Source organism: Aythya ferina (assembly GCF_964211825.1).
Source record: "Aythya ferina genome assembly, chromosome: 1".
In the NCBI taxonomy this organism is placed as follows: Eukaryota; Metazoa; Chordata; class Aves; order Anseriformes; family Anatidae; genus Aythya; species Aythya ferina.
In genome coordinates, this window is record NC_140296.1 from 61,424,320 (window position 1) to 61,444,903 (window position 20,584).

General features: G+C 40.3%; 1 protein-coding gene across 3 annotated transcripts in view; it reads right to left on the reverse strand.

Annotated features, from left to right (window-relative positions):
* The window catches only part of ARHGEF7 (Rho guanine nucleotide exchange factor 7), a 110,085-nt gene that overhangs the window by 31,557 nt on the left and 57,944 nt on the right, over positions 1-20,584 (reverse strand). For all 3 annotated transcript variants that reach the window (XM_084536336.1, XM_084536337.1, XM_084536338.1), the window contains exons 8-12: positions 20,373-20,468; positions 12,681-12,803; positions 3,267-3,405; positions 2,313-2,372; positions 933-1,079 (exon numbers count right to left, since the gene is read on the reverse strand). In XM_084536336.1, coding sequence (XP_084392462.1) covers positions 933-1,079; positions 2,313-2,372; positions 3,267-3,405; positions 12,681-12,803; positions 20,373-20,468 — 565 coding nt within the window. The remainder of the gene's footprint in view (positions 1-932; positions 1,080-2,312; positions 2,373-3,266; positions 3,406-12,680; positions 12,804-20,372; positions 20,469-20,584) is intronic.

Sequence of the window (20,584 nt, forward strand, 5' to 3'; positions counted from 1 at the left end):
GTGGTGGCTTTTAATTTATTTTTAAGACAAGAGGCAACTGCAGAAGATGCACTATGAATTCTACTAAATCTTACTTGAAGTTTAAATAAACACCTAACAATTAAAAAAAAAAATTAACAGGTGATGAATTTTAAAGTACTCAGTTGCAAAAACATCTTTCTCTTTCCTCATACGCATTGAAATCTTTGTTCTACAGAAGGAAATTGAATGAGGTTGCAATTCAAAAACCCCCAACAACTTCGAAGTTGATTATACAGGAGAACAGCCTACAGTAAAAACACACCAGTAATCTGTATACATTTCTCTTTTGTTAACACTTGCTTTAAAAATCTTTTAGAATGTTATCTCTAGTAGTATTTTTTTTCTTTAAAAATCACCCATACTTTGCAACGTCACCTTTGTCTTTTCTCCTCTTAGTCCATTTCTCCAAAACCACTGATTTTTCAAACCTGTATTTCAAAAATGTACTGCCTCTGCAAAGTTCCCAAAACACTAAGGGCAAAATTGACCTCAAGGCACCTTACAGTATGACTCTTATTTAAATGTTATAATCGTTTGTGAAATGATCCTGTAATATAACTACATATGGAAAAACTTGTTTAATTATGCACTTCAAAAACAGACCTAAAAACATGGTAAGATCATTTTTCAAGTGTTATATTAGCCACGTTTCAGTAAGTTTTACAGATGAGACCATCCATCTTCAAGTGTTTTTTTTTTTCCCTATTTTATAATAAAAGCCTTAAAGAAGTGGGAAGAGATTCTATTCTAGATTAGTATCTCAAAACATTATTTCTGCTACAAAATTTATATTATGTTGTGCTACATGATTTTGTGTGTGTGTGTATATATATACATATATATATGTATATGTATAATTATGATTACAATAGGGAAAGACAGACTGACAGTAAAGATGAGAACTGCCTTACCTCACTTCCAGCACACTGAATCATGACCTGGGACATGTAAATTACATTGCCAAGTGTTTTAATATCTTCTCCCTCCCAACAGCGGATTGCTTCTGTTAATATTTGTAGTTCAAGTTCTTTCCGTTTCCGTACTTCTTGACATTGTGCCTAGCAAACATAGGCAAAAATATCATCTCTATCAACTCCATCAATACGGTTAAGGGTAGAAATAGCACTACAGTTGTATTTACTGTTTTCACTGTAGCAAACAGAAGACAATAGCCAATTTGAAGCATTTTCATTTAGATGACCATTACCAGTATTTCTTATAAAACTAGTTTTGCTATCTTCCCTATTACTTTTCTTTTCAATACACTGACTTCAACTAAAAATTTATAGTTTGAGAAAACTATAGTTGAGAAATCCCATTCCTCAAATTTCCCTTTTCTTTACATTTCATGTTTTTGTTCTTTTAAGACAAACAGCTTGGCTAGAGCAGAAGACAGTAACACAGCTGTCCTACATACAAATCACTACATGCAAAGCATACTCTTATTCAGTAAAAACTGCCATGTCATTTGTGCAAACACTGTCTAACCACGTGCTCCTATTTTTATTACATTTCTTGCCAACCTGCCCTACTAGCTGTAATCATCTCACTTCAGTTTTTCAGGATTATTGTCTCTCATTTGTGAAGTACTCAACTGAACGGGGAAACCCCAAACCTCGTCTGAACACAGGTAACAATAAATTCCTGCTTTAAAATGTAAAAAACACCAGGTTACCAGCAGCATGCACTTCCAGCAGGAAACACAAAATGTTAAGTTTATTGTCACTTTGAATACATTAAACACATGCCCGCTGCAGTTGCACTTTTTTTTTTTTTTTAAGTTAAGAAAAAAAGAGCCCATTTGTTCAAATCAGGCTTATCCCCTTGATTATTACTGAAAGTTCCTATCTTTAGGAGTTTATCTTGTGCTTCCCTTTTCATCCTTCCTCCCTCAACTCTACCACTATTCCACTAAAACAAATGCACTTCAGAATTTATTTTTTTTTTTTTTTTTAAATATAGTCAAGCATTGTGGCCCTTCTTTAGGTCACTAGTCACGTGTGTGCTCACAGAAAGGAAAATAAAGCACAAGTGAGAGGGCAGACTGAGAATTGCAGAATGCTTGCAAGGCTCTTCTGTCAATAGTCTATTTGCTGTAACTCCCCCACAGCTTGCAATCCTTAGCTCTGCCCGTAAACTGCATTGATTTCCAGGGCTCAAAAGAAGTTTCACAAAAATTTCTTATACCAAAGTGTACAAAAAAGTTTCACATTTTAAAAGCAATGGATAGAGATGAAATTAGAGAAAACTATACTGAAAAATACACATTATCTATTTTTCATCACTCTTACAGAAAGATTTTTGAAGGCAGTCATGGATTTTTGAATATCTGGACGATCCGGATGATAATCCTAAAAGCAAGGGAAAAAGAACAGAATATAAGATTTAGTTCTAGTAAAAATAATAACAAAGTATTTAGAGGCTTAACTAAATACAAATAATCCTATAAAATAAAAGCTTTTAGATCTCTCTTTTCACAGCCGTCTTACTCTTATATCAAAAACCGGTTGTCTGTCTTGTAAAAAGAAAAAGTAAAATGCCATTTACAACTTTGCTATTTATGCCTAAAATAGAGCCAAGAAAATTTTACAGGAACTATTGGACAAAAAATTGCTTTCCAACTTGAAATCCTAATAGGAAAGCGTTCATTTTAGAGGGTTTTATTTGGCATGTTACCTTTCTTTGTCACAAAAAACACATTCCTTCCAGATTAGTATGTCTTGTCACTGACTGACAAACCATGTGACACAACGAAGACCCATATGCCTTCTATTTCTCTCCCTCCTTCACACCCCACAAATCTAACCTATAAAATGCAAATGCAGAAACAGTAGCTCCTCAAACACCTTCCCCCATGGGAAAGATCATTTTGGGATAGTGTGCAGTAGAAGTCAAGGTGAAGTGTCCAACAGGTTGAGGTCCTAAGATGGGAAGCAGCACTCCTACAAGATAAAGTAGCCTCAAGTTGTGTGCAGGAGATGAACTCAACATCGAGTCAACCAAAGTCCGTGCAAGGCTGTTCTAGGAGTGAAGGTTAGCTTCTCTGGCTAGCTTTACCGTAAACATTTAGCTTTTGCAGGAAGTTTTTTACTGCACCGTCTTAAACTATTGCAGCCTGTATTTCAGGAGGCTGAAGGAAGAGGAAACAAAGGTAATTTTGGGTCCCGTCATGTTTGACATGTACCTTTAAAATAATTGTTGTCAAATCATCATTAAGCTGGAACATAAATGCTGATAAGATATACCTCCATGTGCCTTTCAAGTTCTTTGAGTAACGTGGGGTATTTATCCAGACGCATAAAAGGTTTGCTGAGGCCTGTGGTCAGTACAAGGATCCCAGGGCTGTTGGCACCTTTCATCTCCATGAATTCTCCTAGCTCCTCACTGTGCACAGAAGATATTTAAGCAAATTAACATCAAATTATCGAGACAATTAGAATTGTGTTAGATTCTTCACTTCAGGCTTCCACCTGCAATGAATTCTGCCAGTAAAACAAAAAGGCCAAATAAATTTATCAAATAAATCAAATCAAAATTAAGCACAACATAAGTGCTGACCTCAGTTTGCTCCAGTATTTTGTTTAATCTAGAAAGACATTTGTTGGGATTTGTTGGGATAATGGGTCCACCATTAATCCAGGGAACAGAAATGGAATTGCATCCACACTCTAGGCAACTGATGATCAGAGACAGCTCCTAAATGCTACCCCATTCAAGCAAGAGTTACAGAATCAAGCCTTTGCACAATATTTTATTACTTACCTCTTTATTCTAGTAAAGAGACATCTGACCTTAGAGGTGGCTGAAAAAGGTAATTCCCAGGAGTAAACTAGAGAACAGCTCCGCATTCAGTCAGGTGGGCACTGCTGTTTTTAAGGTGGCAAGCACTAACGCGAAGGCACAGAGTGTTTCAAAACCTTCTTCCTCCCACACTTAGGCACTTAACGACCTTGTATCACGCATCCCAGGAGTTACTGACTGACTAACCAGCAGCCACACAAATGGCAGACCACAGCGGAAGTAACTGGTGTGCAGTTCATCCTCACAAGAGCCAGGGTTTCACGGAGGGTATAATTATACAACACGCTTGTTTTGACAACAAAATTGGTTTAAGAAACCCACACGCTCCAAGTATCATGAACTGCTACATCCTTTACCCACAGCTTCTCATACTTGGATCATGTCCAGGAACTCATTTGCAGCACAGCCCTTCAGCTTGCCCCATGAACTCCATTAAAAGGCAGCAGAGAACACCATAGGAATTTGTGCTGACTTTGCTATCAAGGAAACTTACAATATCTACATTCTCAGCTCCCTTAAAAACCAAAGATTTCAGAAAAGTAAGGTCCAGGATGAGATTTAAGAGTGTAAATGGCCAGGAATAAAATCAGCCTCCTCTTTAGGGAAAGGAAGCCAAGCAGCACCTTCTGATTTCAGGGTAACTTACACTTTATTACTGACATTTACCCAGACAGATGAAGAAAGCAAGCCAAGAACATGAACTGAGCCTTTCCCACCTCACGCAAGCACTTCACCCATCGGCCCACCCAGACGTTTCTCCTCCTGGTTTCCCCAGGTTCACAGAACAGAAGACACTTCTCCATGCAGATAACTCCAATTTTTTTACTTATCTTCACATTAGCTAGGTGGTTTAATTAGATCCAATACTGCTTCTGTACTGCCAGGGAGGGCATAACCTTAACACCACCTCTTCCAGAGCATTTCACACTAGACCCAGGCCCTTCTCAGAGCAAATGCATGCTTCTGCTGTTCTGGACCAGCACGGTGAAGGAAGCAGATAGGAAGGAGTTTCCCCAACACCTGCTTTGCATCATGAAGACGCAGAGGGAAGGGTTTGACACACTGGTGAACACCACAGCTCCAGGAGGCAGACCTCCCTTCCCCACCCCTCTCAGGCAGCCTCTATCAGCAGCTCCAGGCCTCCCAAAACCAGCCCGTGACATGGTCAGCTTTTAGCCAAAATTGAAACTCATTGAAAAACCTCCTACAGTAAATTGTGTGGAAAATCATTATAAAGCAACACAGATAAGCCTGAGTACTTTCCTGGCTTTGGGTTTGATTTAAGAAGAAAAGCTGCCCACTGAATATCTAGATCCACAAGACTTATTTGCCTTAAGCTTTCTTATGAACAGTCTGCATAAAAATCGCATCAATTTCACAAAATGATGACTGATTCTGGTGGCACCTTCATGAACTAAGGCTTTCTGCTCACACTTAGGTTGGTTTACAGTGTTACCAGCTAGTTGTTCATCCAGGATTTCGACTAATTTGGGCCCCTCACTACAAGAAGGGCATCGAGGCCCTGGAGCATGTCCAGAGCAGGGCTACGAAGCTGGTGAGAGGCCTGGAGCACAAGGCCTGTGAGGGGCGGCTGAGGGAACTGGGGGTGTTTGGTCTGGAGAAGAGGAGACTGAGGGAAGACCTTATTGCTCTCTGCAGCTACCTGAAAGGAAAATGTAGGGAGCTGGGGTTGGCCTCTTCTCACAGGAAACTAGTGACAGGACCGGAGGGAATGGCCTCAGGTTGTGCCAGGGGAGGGGTGCAGCTCAGGGGATCTGCTCAGGGGATGTGGCTGTTTCCAGCAGGGTTTAGCAAAGCTCAGATGTGAAGGCCCTTTTTTCAGTGCCAGACACTAAAGGTAGTGCTACAAGAACTAACAGGAAGGAAACATTCCTTCTTTGCATTGTTTACTTCAGCCAGACACGCAGCCCCTACAGCAGAACTGTAGGAACTATTTCCTTCCTCGTTATCTCTCACCCTTTCCCATTTCAGGCAGCACAACCCATGCACGTCCACACAACTTTTCTGCTCCGAAATGCCAGCCATGAATACAGCAGGCCATTTCAATTCAACATTGTTCTCAGCAATGCTGATTTTCAGCTTTCGGTTGCAAAGACACAAAAACCCCCATCCCTAATTACTTTGGCCATCCCCATGCTGCTGTGTGCACACAACTGCATTACAGAAGTGGCATTTGCTGAGCTATCCCCTAACACAATGCATTTGTCTTCTCCTTTTAATTATTTTATTATTTAATGCCTCCACAACAGGAGGAACACTGTGGTTACCAAATCCACTTCACCCACATTCAACGCTGCTGATTTTTCATCGCCTCTGTTCCTTTTCTTCCCAAGCCCGGCATTGTGAAACAGATGCGTCAGAAAACAGGGGAGAGCTTGCTGCAGAGAATCCTCTACTTTGCAACCTGACAAAATAAAGAAACTTTATTTTTTCCTTTTTTTTTTTTTTTTTTAAACTGAAAAGCTCCATCCTTACGCAAGGTCACAGCAGTTGCCAGCCAGGGCTGCTCTCCACCATATGACACTTTGTTGATTATCTCCTGGGTTTCACTTAATCACAGTGTGAGAACCCACAGAGCAAGTATAAACCACAGCTCTCTTGAAGTGTACACAACGTCCTGAGAAACACGCTTAACAATGGCATCATCAGGAAGCCCTTTACACAGCGCGGTGTTAATCGGTGCAATTAAAACTGAATTACGTAGTTTTCCTCCCAACGTTCCCAGGAGGACAATGTTTTCTTTCATACGCTCCTATACGTCGCCCTGACAAGTTTCAACACGCTGGCTTGTTCAAACTCCAGGACGAACACAGGCACACACACTCTGAACACAATAGGAGCAAAAATATTGTTCAAGCAGCGTCGTGGCGCAGCCCCTGTTACCAGACTGCCCAAACTAAACCAACCTGCCAACTCCACAGCCTTGAAAACAGAAGTATTTGGCAAAAAGGACATTACTTTGAGCTAAAGTAAATGTCCTTCATTTATTCATGAAGGACAAATACAAACATAATGGAAAGGTTTAATTCGATACAACACGGGTGGTTTAGAACACTGTTTGAATATGACAACAGTTCACAACTGTTTCTTAATTAATAGCAGCTTAAAAAAAATCCCTATTGTTAGCTTAAGAGCACAGCTGCTTTGACAAAGACAATGGCTCTTTCATGTCACAATTTCAACCAGTGCTTACACGTCAGAATGTATGCTAAAATAAAAGCTCTGACCCAAAGCTAAACTGTATGTTGTTTTTATTTTAAAATAGAAAAATATATATTGATTTGCTTAAACAGAAAAAATTTTTGAACAGTTAAAACCAACTCAGTCACAACTGGCTATGTAAATACCTTTTTAGAAAGAAGCAGATGAGATTTCAATTCACTACTTGTGTCATTTTACAGACTAAAAAGCAGAGAAGCATACAAAAGCACTGTGCTTCATTTACCCACAAAATCCCTAGCTGAAGAGTTCTCCCTCTTCTTCAAACTAACGTTAGTTCACAGCAAAAGTTATTTTAGAAGTCACTACAAAAAATGTCTTTAAGCCATATTAACATATTCAAATCTTTCTTAGAGCAGCTGTCTCTAAAAGCTGCAAGTCAGGCTGGGGAGAGGGAAGAAAACAAGTTCAGAGGTGCCTACAGTAACAGAAAGCAAAAAAAAAAAAAAAAAGTCATTTAAACTCGAGGAAAACATTTTCAGGAACTAAAATGTATATTTGAAAGCACAACTTACACTTCTGAAGTAGGTCTCTGTTTGTAATAGATGGAGCAGGAGCTATCACTGCTGAGGGGTCTGAGGACTGCACACAGGCACCGCATTTTGAGAGCGTTGTGGCACAGCTTGGCTCAGCAACCCCTCGACTGCAGCTTTGAGTTTCCTAGTGCTAACCTTCCCAGGCGAGCTGCTCACTCGGGGACTGCTGCTCCGCGTATGACATCAGCCTGCACACTTGCAGGCTCAGGGATGCACAGAAGAGGGGGAGGCACAAAGGGTTTTCTGACTCAAGCTGATCTGTATTCCACGCTCCAGTTACTCAGAGTAATTGTAATGTTTCAGCTCCAGAAACTTTATCCAGACTGCTAGGTCAGTGATGCAAATGCAGAACATGCTGGGGATATGTTATCTAAGAAAGCTGAAGGATCTAGCAAAAGTAATATTTGAACAATTGAAGTTTTGCAAATAGCTTCCAGCTATTCTTCCAGCTGAAAACTGGCTCAACACTTGTTTTGCAACACAAAAGCAACCAACATTACTGATTTTTGGCTTCTTTTGGAATAAATTAGTTTCTTCTTTTAGAAACATTTTTCTTACATTTTGTTTAAACAATGCCATGTTTATCTTAAACAAAAGTCAAAAAGCTTAAAGGTCTCTCTCCCCCCAATAATTACATATTTAATACTGATTACAATTGGGTCTATACTCTGTATTTTTTTAAAGCTCAACATCCCACTGACTTTTAGACCACCTCCCCCTCATTGGTATCCACCTGTCAGGTAGTTCTATACTTAAATTATCTTTTCCCTTGTCATTTTGGATATAGTCTACATACATTCCCAGTCCTAGCTGCTGCCTCTTCTTTTTCTTTGCTGGACTTTACTCTTGCACTGAACTTTACAACTTCTGATGTCTGTTCTGATGCCAGGAGTAATACCATCTCAAGTTCCTGAGACTCCTTACTCCTCTGCAATTATCCGTTTCTGTCCTTTGTATCCAACTGTTTGGTTTTTGTTTCTTAAATTGGTTTGAGGAAAATTCCTTCTTTCATGCCTGAGGTTGTTCATCCTGTTTCTTCTCTTACTGGAAGGCAAGTATACTTCTATGATCAGAATCTCAAATGGCAAACAACGCTGCTTCAACTAAATGCTATGCCCTTGAGACAGTACTGCACAATTCTCTCCAAAAATAATACAGGATTATTGCATTGGATCATCTACCCTTGGACTTGAACTGGGATCTTCAAGCAGAACTATGGGACTGAAAGCTCATACAACACTGCCAAAGAGGTGTGACTGTTAGAGAATGAAGTAAAGAAAATAGGAATCACATACAGTGGCACTACAGCCACAACTGGAGAAGGGACTGTGGAGAATGAGCCAGGAGACAGTGATGGAAACAAACAAAACACTGATCTCTGCAAGAGTCACCACCCAGCTGCACCTGGTGAGCTCCATCTCTTAAGCTCTAGCAAGTGGCTTAAGATGATTATAAGACAAGGTGACAGACCTAAGTATGTTAAATAGTCGTCATTTTTCCTTGAGTGTCTCTCAAACTGGAAGAATTTTAGGTCTGGAAAAAATAAAAATAAAAAACATGCAACAGCTCTGACCCAATTCCTCAAACAAAAAGAGCCTACAAAATTTCAAACTGTACAAAACTGGAGAAATGATGCTGATTAGCAGCTCTAGAGTGACATGACTGGAATCAGGTAAGACCACCTGCTCACAATGCTCCAAACTTAAAAGAAGTAAGACAGCAGAAGATTTTTGCTGTTGTTCTTATTGTCAGACCCAAATACAACCTCAAAAAACATTTAGCTCTGGAACCTGAACTCCTGTACGGGCTGTACAAGGTTTTATTCCCACTTCTGCATACTCATGGAAGTCTCTATTGATATTCACTTTAGTAGTTTAACTATTAACAGTTAAGGAAACAAAAGATGCTTGTAGCTTTGAACATTTGAAAATTAAAAAGCTCTTTCATGCAGTAATACTAAAACCAACACCTTTCACCCTGTGTATTTTTATTTATACACACGTGAATATGTACGTACATGCCATACATGCACATGCCTTATTTTGTACTAAGACTACCCATGTCATTTTTACACATGACCAAAAAGCAAATGACAGAACAGAAACAGGAAACATCAGGCTGGCATTCACACTGAGTGAGTGGCATGGGGGAAAAGTCACATTCCCACTGAATGCCCCACCTAAATCTCCAGCCAATCTCAAGTACCACTACTGAAAAAATCGATTTTACAAACTCCTATTCAAAAGAGGCTTTTCAATACAAGTTCAAAATAATTCTGAATAGTTTAGGATCATCAGTTTTTAAGTATATGTACAGACTCTTTACCGGGTAGCAAGGACCTCTTAACAGGTACTCAAAGAGCATGCCTGATTTTTCAGAAAATGACATAAAACCTTTGTCTGAAATATTCCATCAAGCCAGATGATGGCTTACAGTAATTTTGATGTTACAGTGATCCAACTGGCTAAAGAAATAGCACGGTTAATGCTTCAAAACAATAGCCAATTCCCTTTGAAAAGCAAGCAAACTTAATAAACTGCAGAGATTACTAATTTTATGATATAAGAACCTGACTTAAAAATTACCTGCTAGTTCTTTTTAAAGAACACATTTCAAAAGCACAGCTAAGGCACGTTGTCAGTTTACAAAGTGCACAGAATTCATGGCAAGAAATAATCTGATGTAGACAGTAAGAATTTATGCTCTAATCCAAACCACTCGAGACTGTTCCATTTTCCTCACTCTAAGAGGCTACTGAGAAGTGCAGCTGTTAGAAACTCGATGCTCAAATCTATACCCGTTGGTATTAAAGCACATAACTATACCACAAACAGCCAACACATCATCACAATTTCTTGGGAGTCTAAACCAATCTTTGAGAACTCTGAAGAAATCTCATTCCAATGCTGATCTAGTGTTAACTGCAACGTGGTCGTTTTGTTACTACTGCAGTCATGACAATCCTCAAAGCTCACAGTAATTTTCACATTAAAGTTTATGAGAGATGCTTTTACATAATAAAACCATTTCAACTAATGAAACAAGGAGACAGTTCTGAGTGTTTTCCTTTTCCCCATGTCCTTAATCAGTGTATACAAGCAAAAGTGACTTTTTCTCTACATTTAAAATACCGTAATTAAAAGGTTTCTTGTATTCTGAGACGAAAAGGCTTAGCATTGCTCAAAGCCACTTTCCCATTTCTTCAAGGCAGCTGCCTGAAGCAGAATTCTCAGTTGAGCCACTTGCTACCTACAGCAACAGCATTCAGCAAAACTGAAGGGCTTAGAATAATAAAATAGGGGTAATTTAAAAAAAAAAAAAAAACAGGATTCACTTCTGTTGACTCATGCCTTACAAGACAATAGCATTAAACAGAAAGCTGTTTATCAGAACTTATCTCCCCTTGAGCTATCTCTTATGAACAATGCAATTGCTTTGAACCTACTCCTACATCTGAATTACTTAATTGCTCTATGATGCTTATATTGACTCCAGCAGGGCTTGACAGCAGGCTGGCTTTACAGACCAGAAGCTGATTTTTGCTAAGGACAAACAATGCCCAAAGCAACACAGAAGAGATGAAATACTTCTCTTCCCTATTTGCAAAACAATTCACTTTCCTCTCTCATACTCTTAATCGCCGTTTCCCAGACATACCTGTTCCCTCTGCTTTCCAAGAGTTCTGAAAATCCACATAATTCTTTACAAATATCTCAAAATCTTAAACGTAGGTGTTTACTTTGCTATCATTTACCATCTCCCATCTACAAATTAAATCCCAGACCTCTGTACAGAAAGACTACAAAGGCACAAACAACAACTAAATCTAAACCCAAGAGCATTACAAACATGTAGGCTTAAATCACCTAAGTATTTTAGCATTTACAGATAATGTTACTGAAGGCAGGCAATTTGAAAGAAAACACAGAGGAATTTGATTTTATTTTTTTTTTCTGCTCTTGTTTAACTTTGTTATTGTGTCTGACTAAAAATACCTTCTTCCAGCCTAAATTGCAATGTGAATTTGTGGCTCTATTTTCCAAAGGGAACAAGAGATTTACTAACATAAGCAATAGTTCATAGAATGACTCGGGTTGGAAGGGACCTTAAACACCATCTAGTTCCAATCCCTGAACTGTAGTTCATAGTCTTTAGTAGCTGGAAGCTTTTTGATTTATCCCATTATGAGTAAGAGTCCTAAATACACCACAACCTGTTGCTGTTAAAATAAAATGCAAGTTGGAAGAACTTAACATTACAGAAAACAAGTCAATTATGCTTAACTCTCCCAAAACGAAAAGGAGCGTATTCAAAGAACCTTGTCTTTGGTCCATAACATCAAGAACATCAAGAAAAACATCAAGAAAAAGTCTGGAAAAAGCAAAAAAACAGATATCCTGCTAGAATTTGTCCTGTGTCTAACCTTAAAGAGAAAATCGTGGTTCCATCCTGCACCATAGGCAGACAAACAGCACCAAGGTAACAGCTGCTGCAGCATGTGCTCATCAGGAGAATTTATAGGGAAATTTTATGCTAGCAGACTTAAAAATCAAATTCTGGCCTTGACGCTCTTTCCTCAGTGTGAGCTTCTATGTAAATTTGAGCTCAGTCCCAAAGCTGTGCAACCCCTGCAAGGTTAACTCAGAATCCTACATCTTATATGCAGGAAATAGCAATTTGTGAACTTGAAAAGCTCACACTCCTCTCTATCACTCAAAATTGACCTAGGGGTATGCCATTACAAAATGCAGTACATACTAACAAATGCACAGGCTTTTACAGGGCTAAGTTATAATCAGCCAACTGTATAAAAAACTTTCTAGTAATCACGTCTATTATCACATACTTTAGTAGACTTTTTTATCCTGACATTCTTAAAATGAAGATGACAATAACTACAGTTTGTTTCGCATATCCAAAGTCCAGCATGTGCTCCATAAATGATAAAATTATCTCAGTTGATAAGAAGCCGTCAAAAGTGACAGGCTGGTCATGACTGCATCAAACAGCTTCGTGCTATGGTTTTTGCTTCAAATAAATAAAAATGAAGAAAAAAATCTACAGACTACAAGGTAAACATACCTGTGTTCTGTGAGAACATTTACTGCTGATGGATGATTGGCACAGTATGCAAGGTATAAGCTTTTCATTTGTGGCATCAGATTTAGAAAACATCCTCCAACCCTCTGCTGAGCTTCAGGCAACCTAAAAAGAGATGAAGAATAGATAAAGATGAAGTTACAGCAATACAAACCAAAGAAATAAATTAGAGCCTGGCAAGGCAGTGGATATTCTTAATGAGTATCTTTTTTAAAAAATATGAACATGTAATATGAAAATAATATACATAACATGAATTATATAAACAAATAGCTGGATTCCTATGGTCACTGACCAGCAAACAGCATTCTCTTCCTTTACAGCTTCAGCCCTATATCTGTCAGGCCTGCTTATCTGATCACAGTGTAGGAATATATACAATGTCATGCCTAAGACGTTCATTTGGTCAGTCTTTTTCAAGAACTAACACAATTCAGGAGCTTGATTTTTAGTGAATGTACCTATTGGTTCCTACCCACGTACTTACCCTATGCCAAGTCTCAAAATCAGCATTCAACACTTTGGCAAAACAGGATAGAGTAAGCAATAGGATTCTCTCCCTCTTTCCTCCACCAATACAGACAACATGCTTAAAATTTTAATGGAAGTACCATATTAAGTTCTGATAGCACAGCCAGTTATAGTGCAGTTACAGGTAGCTTTTACACAATCATTCATCTTGCCTTTCAAGGACCATAAAGCACATTTATATTCATTTGCAACCAGGGTAAAAATGCTGCTTCACTACCACTGATACAGAAATATTCTCTGTAACTTGCATTTTATCATCTTCCATGCCAGAATGAACCACATCTGCTAAACAGCGAAGGAAATTTTCACTTTAGCCCTATCAAAAACAATTCTGTGCATAAGAGGTGTTTGTTTTTTTTTTTTTTTGGTCAAGTAAGTAATAGTGGCATCAGTTACTATGTCCAAAAACAAAAACAAAAAGATGGCTCAGCAAGTGAAGCAGCATTTAGAAGAAAAGGTTATTTTTCCACAGTCTTGGGAACACAATCAGTTTTGACCAGGTTTATCCAAAGGCTAAATATGCATTTTATCCACATTAAGTGATGGAAGCAGAACGAAAAATAATGAGTACACAGCGTGATTTTGAAAAGATTTTAGTAGAATTGTGTAGTTGTAGTAAGAAAATTTCAGGATTATAAATATCTGACAATGGCTGTGTGACACCAGCTGAGAACATGTACAAAGCAGCAGAAAGCCTGAACTTTGATTTCGCATCTGTATAAACAGCACAAATAAGAATAAGATTGTGAGAGTTTCTTGTAATGTGTTTAGTATCTCCTTCAGGTGCATACTTCGTATGTAGAAGAAAGCCTCAAATACTTTTTAGAAATCTGAAGTGTTCTTCAAGTTGAACACGAACCGATGGGAAGAAGTAGCCGTGCTTCCTTACTACTACCATGTCATTTTTAGAGCTACTCATAGAAAGTTATCTAATATGGGTATTTTTTACATGTGAAAGAATAAATTGGATTAACAAGATCACCTAAGGGTGCTGGAACAGGTGAAACCCTATTTTCTATAAAGCAACCCTCACTTTAAACACTAAGCCCCTTCAAGAGCAGGTTATACAGCCAATGGCTGATCACATAACCCACACTGAACTTACCCAGAAGACAGGGCAAAGTTTTTAGCAGTCCTAGACCGTGTTTGTCCATGATACCTCACCTAAAGCCCGTGTACAACATATGCAAGGAGGCAAAATGTTTTACTTCCTTCAGATATTTCCGTTTCTTGTACAAATACTGTGTTTCCTTACATAAATATGGCAAGTCTTTGTCTCATCTTGCAAACAGGCTAAAGCAAACAGCAGAGTTTTTGCTGCTGTTGTTATGCATTTAATTCCTCTTGTCTCCAGTATTTCACGCTGCTCTGAAGCTAGTTACATACCCAACAGACACACTGCTGGTACAGGCAGGTGCTTTCATGCTGACATTAGTTCCAACGATTCTCTCAGATAAAATATTGGTTTTATGTTAAGAAAAGAATTTCTCATCACCCTGAACACGTTCATAACATTTCTAAGTATCAGTGTGCAGTACATTCCCTTTTAAGAAGTGAGGGATGCTCCTGTGAACTCTAGCACAAAAGAACTGCTCAGGCTCTCAGGACAGCTGCTCCTCTGCTGATCCTGCTGAAATACATTTGTTTCGTCCCACTCCTCCGCTTCATTCAGAGTAGTTAAAATTCACAAGTTCACCCCCGCGAAACAGGCCCCGAACTGCAAACCATGAAGTCCTACTAGGCTGTTCACTCCCTCTGCACGGTGTGGGGAGACCTAACCTCTGGGAAACTGAAACTGACTGCAGAGATGTTCAAGCTGAGAGGCAAGGGAAAGATGTTTCCTTATCCGAGAACACCATCACTGCAGGTATCCCAAAACCAACAGCCGAATACCCAGCTGGCACGCCATGCCCCATGCACTGACCAGGCTGTCAGGGCTCCTTACGTTAAGAGCTAGGGCCTGTACTTTATCCTCTGTAATTACATCCCTTGAAAAAAAGATTCAATTCTGACACAATGCCACTTCTGGAGGCATTTCAGGAGCAATGGGGCATTCCCCAGCACAGAGGGAAGGCCATTCAGAGGGCCACCCTATAGCAGGATTCCCCATCTAGCAGCTAGCCTCCTTTAAGAAATGTCAGCATGAGCTAACACCACATTCTTCAAGCAACAGAGACAGCACAAGCCTCAGACTGAAGACGTACTGGGGGCATCCAGCTCAGTACTAAATAGTCAGAGGCCCCAAGAAACAATCGCTGCAAACGCTTAAGTTGTCTCTTCACAGCGGGACGCCTGGGGAAAAGGAGTGAGTTATGGCTGCTCGCATCAAGGAGACATCTGTCTCCCCTCAGCCTGCCCTTCTTTCAGGAGAATGAAAGATGGACATTATGCTCTCTCGGATGTTACGCACGCATTGTAACTTTATGCCCCAGATTCTTTGCTGAATTAAGATAATTAACAGACTTTATGAAGGGGGGCGACTCATCCCCTTTGACTTTTAACTACGCACATTAGTTGAGAGTATTCTACTAATTTCACAGGGGTAATTAATAACTCGTGTGCATCTCCTTTAACTGCCTGAAAAACAACTTAATGCCTGTCACCACATCATATAAACCTTCTGGTAATTAATGCCTTCAAATTCCATGAAGAGCACAGTTTGATGATGGATTCTGAAGTCGGCATCCCAGTAATATCCTCATATTTAATACCTTAATTAAAAAGGAATCACAAGTAATATATACAGACACGTATTATGTATATTTTTATAGAGATATTATAGAGATATATGTAAAGAGTGGTGATAACTTCAGCTGTAAGAAGGCCAAAGACATGTTTTAATTTCATTTACAGAACTACAGAACGGTAACAAAGTCTCTGCTGTTGTACACACAGTACAGGCACCATCAACATACAATGGCACCTACGTTCTCAAATAGATCAGCAGTTTGGTGGACTTGTACCTGATAGCTACCAGCTTTGTTTCCTCAGACTTAGAGTGGGTTCCCATCACAAAATCATCTGAGAACAGTGAGGGAAAAATGACCTAGTGGCTCAGTCACGTTTACTTTAAGAACCTGCTCAACGCCAGTGAGCATAACGGGACTAAAAGCTACAGCGGCAGCCAGCAAAGCAATAGTGACGTTACAGAATAACTAATTACATCCTGTGCACTCTGAAGAAGTTTACCTGAGTCTTCACGTTACTGACCTTTACGACGTTCTGGTAAAGGGTGTGGAAACTCTGATGAAGCTGGCAAGTTCTGACACAGGCTAACAAAGTCAGCAAACGTAGATAATGGTGTAATCAGTACTGCATGCTGTACGTGTGCTTCCTTTTTGCCAGGTTGAATTCAGCTCTGTCTAAATCTCACTTGGCTGCAGTTACCAGAAAAGCATTGTACAGTGACATCTACGTCCCTAGTCCCTACACATTCACCTACAGAGCCGATCAAAAACTGGAAAAACTTTCAATTATCTGGGCAGCATTTTCTGTTCTTCTCCATTTCCACAAAAACAAAACAAAAAAAAGTGCAGAATTATACAGGGAATGTTTTGAACTTAAAGCTGGTAGCTGAGAACTTCAAGAACAACTGAAGGTCTACAAAAATGGTTACAGGACCTCTGTGGCTGATGACTTTGAAGGATGCAGTTTGAGAAAGCAACACTAGGTTATATCATCTCCCAAGGCTTCACAGTTAACAGAGCTGCTGAAATAAGGAAGAAGCTTCACAGCTTTCTGAGCTATTATTTTCACAAGCTGGGGCACTATTCAATTTATTCGCAGTCCACCAGACAGCCTGTCTTCCCTTGTTGAGAATTACAGCCACAGACTGACAGCTTCTGCTCCCAGGTGAACAGAAGAATTTTTTTTTTTTAGAGCGGAAGACATCTGTTCAATCTCCTGCTACAAAGATATCCATAGAGGAATACTTCAGAGCTAAAGATCACTTAGATAAACAGAGAGAGATGGCTGAGCTTGTCTGTTCAGACCCTCCTGTGCTGTGTGAGCCACAGCAGAACTGGGAGCTGGCACTGGATCACAGATCTGGAAGGAGCTCTAGAGCACCAGACCACTTCGTCTTCAAGAGACTGGAGTGCTCTTGCTCTGTTTTATGATCAGAAACCCTCCTTTTTGTAACTGAAGACTCCAGCAGCATCTCTCTGCCTTGCCTCTTACTGCTCTTTTCCATCCACCAACACTAAGTGCACTCGAAGCTGATCAGTGAAGAAATGCTCTTTTGAAGCAGATTGAGAAGATTGTCACTCAGTGCTACTTAGACTTGTTTCACCTTTTTTGTTTGCTGAATGACAAAAAGAAATGACGAAGGCAGATGTAACCCCAAAGCATCTGTCTGGCAGTCCCCAGCATGCAGACAAGAAACGTTCCCAGGACTATGACAGATGGAGCAGTCAGCAGGAGCACCGTGGTTGTACTGCAGTGGAGGCCAACCTGGATGAGCTCAAAGAGGACAAACCTGCAGCAGGGAACCAGAGGAGCTCTCAGGTTTGGGAAAGCGGCCAGGGCAGGAGGAGGGGAGTGTGGCACACAAAAACCAAACAGCATCCTAACAACTCCCTCCCTCAGAAAAAAAATCACTACAGCATTCTGTGCTTTGAAAGCAACCAGTGTTTAACAAAACGAGGGTTAAATAAGGCAACACAGTGCAGATGAGAAGAGAAAAAACATCAGAAAGCTTCACATTCAAGGATTAAGAGGTAACTGAAATGACAAACTGACTCAAGTGGGGGGTGGAACTGAACCACTATTCAACTCCCAGGCACAGGAGCAAGAGTTTGTCAAGCCGTGGAGGCTGGCAGCACTACAGCTGGCAGGACATCTGTGCCTGGTCATCGTGACATGCCACCTTAAAAAAAACACATCACACCGGATGCTGCAACTTGAAGTGCCTGAACGATGGGATGGCAAGCTCTCTGCCAAAAATAAAATAAAATGATAAATCTATTCTCAGCCTGGGAGCTGCTCTGAGTTTATAGAGCAGGCTCACCAGCCAAAAAAACATGGCAAAATGACAAAACAACAAGAGAGCAGGGCAGGCGTTCTTCCGCATGATGGGAATTATCGTGGATTAGATTCAAAACAGGAGGAAGCTGGATGCTCAAGTCGATATGCTACAATGAAAATTAAACTGCAAACATAACTTGGCATGGCCAGCGCATTCACAGAAAGGAAATAACACAAAACATTTGTAGTAACCCTTCAGTAATCCTGAGGTGTCACTTCCTTTGCCCACCTACTATGAGCCATTATGTTTCCTAATTTGTTAGGCAGTAATATCTCACTTCCCACCAAGAAAAAACAAAGACCATTAGGAAAGGTGTTGTGCAAACATAGTTTAAATCACAGAAAGAAACAGATAAAAGAATGCAACAATAGGAAGTGAAGTGACAAGAGGAAAGATGACAACGTTTAGGTACAAGGATACACTGTCACTCTTGGGGATTCAGACACCGCTTAGCTAGCCAAGTCTTAAGTTTAAGAAAGGAAGAAAGGCCACTTCAAGATTGTCTCTATTCCACCGATAAAAGAAAGTTATCAATGCTACACCATCCTTTCCATCCTCTCCAGTCTATGCTGTCTGGAGACTGAAGAGAGGGAGAGAAGCCAGGTGGCAGGGGGACATGAGATCCAAAGTCAGCAACAAACCCAGACATAAATCAGTGTCTGGAGGAGACACGGCTTACACTTTGTCATCACTAAAGCTTCCTCTTAACATGGAGTAGCTCAGAGGAACAGAGGAGGGAGAAGTCAAAACAAAACACACAGAGCTCATCTCGAAGATCACTGCTGCCAAAATAGGTGTTTTCTCCTCCATCCAACACATTCTCTCCTGCTCACAGCCAAGTACTCCCAGTAGTTAGTTCCCCTGCACAGGCTGAAGCTCGCCTCAGCCCTCAGTAGCAATTCAAATGATTAATTTGGCAGTAAACAAGCAAATTTGGATTAGCAGCCACATTAGGTCACCACATGGTCAGCACATGGCCCTGTATTCAGCTCTGGGGCCACCAGCACAAGAAGGACATGGGTGTATTAGAGCGACTCCAGAGGAGGGCCATGAGGATGATCAGAGGGCTGGAGCACCTCTCCTATGAAGAGAGGCTGAGGGAGTTGGGGTTGTTCAGCCTGGAGAAGAGAAGGCTCTGGGGAGACCTTACAGCGGCCTTCCAGTGCCTAAGGGGGGCTACAGGAAGCTGGGGAGGGACTCCTTGTCAGGGAGTGGAGTGACAGGACAAGGGGGAATGGCTTTAAACTGAAAGAGGGTAGGTTGAGATTAGATCTCTGGAAGACATTCTTTTACTAGGAGGGTGGTGAGGCACAGGCACAGGCTGCCCAGAGAAGCTGTGGCTGCCCCATCCCTGGAGGTGTTCAAGGCCAGGCTGGATGGGGCTTTGGGCAACCTGATCTATGGGAGGTGTCCCTGCCCATGGCAGCAGGAGTGGAACAGGATGATTCTTAAGGTCCCTTCTAACCCAAATCATTCTGTGTTTCTATGTGAAGGATACAACCAAGGTTAAGAATGGGAACTAAACTTTCAGTGGAGTTTCAACAATAGAAAACTGTTAGAACAATCAAATGTGATGCTGACCTTCTTTCTTGCACCCGCAGAGTGCAGAGGAACAAGCTAAGAAATATCCAACTACCACTCACCTAACCTATAGAAAGAAAACAGGTTCTCTCAATCTTCTTTCCCTTCTCGCTCTCTCTCTGCTTCATGCTTCTTATACGGTCACTTCCCCCAGCCTCCACTGCTCCATCACAGTGTAAGATCCCTTCCTTCTCTTAATCTCTTATTCATCTAGAAATTCCAGCCTCCAAAGTAAAAACCACTGCTTCTTTTTTTTTTTTAAAGCACCTTCCCACTGGTAAGCAACTCATGGCTATTTATAAATTGTTTCCAAGCTATTCCAAAAACTGCTACCTCTGCAATTGCATCCTAGGGCCAATAGCTATCTGTGCGAGCAAGCAGTGATTACCCAAACACCTATCCATCTTTTGCTGTAGCAGCTATAGTTACAATTAGAGCAACAAAGTTTCATCTCAAACATTAACATACACAACAGGAGAGGTAATATAATATTTGCTTGTTAGGATTTTTCAGCATCTGGTACGCATTGTACTTACTTGGTGCATTCTTCTAAGGACTGTACAAGCATTTGTTGGAAAGAACTTATTTCTTCCAGGTTTCCCATTAAGTATGAAGTGTTTGCTGAGTTTAACCTGGAGCCAAGGTAAATAAAAGGTGTTTAGCTTTGCAGTTATTGACTAATTGTGCTTTAATAAAACCTACAACTTAAAAAAAAAAAAAAAAAAAAAAAAACACATCTTTGATCAAG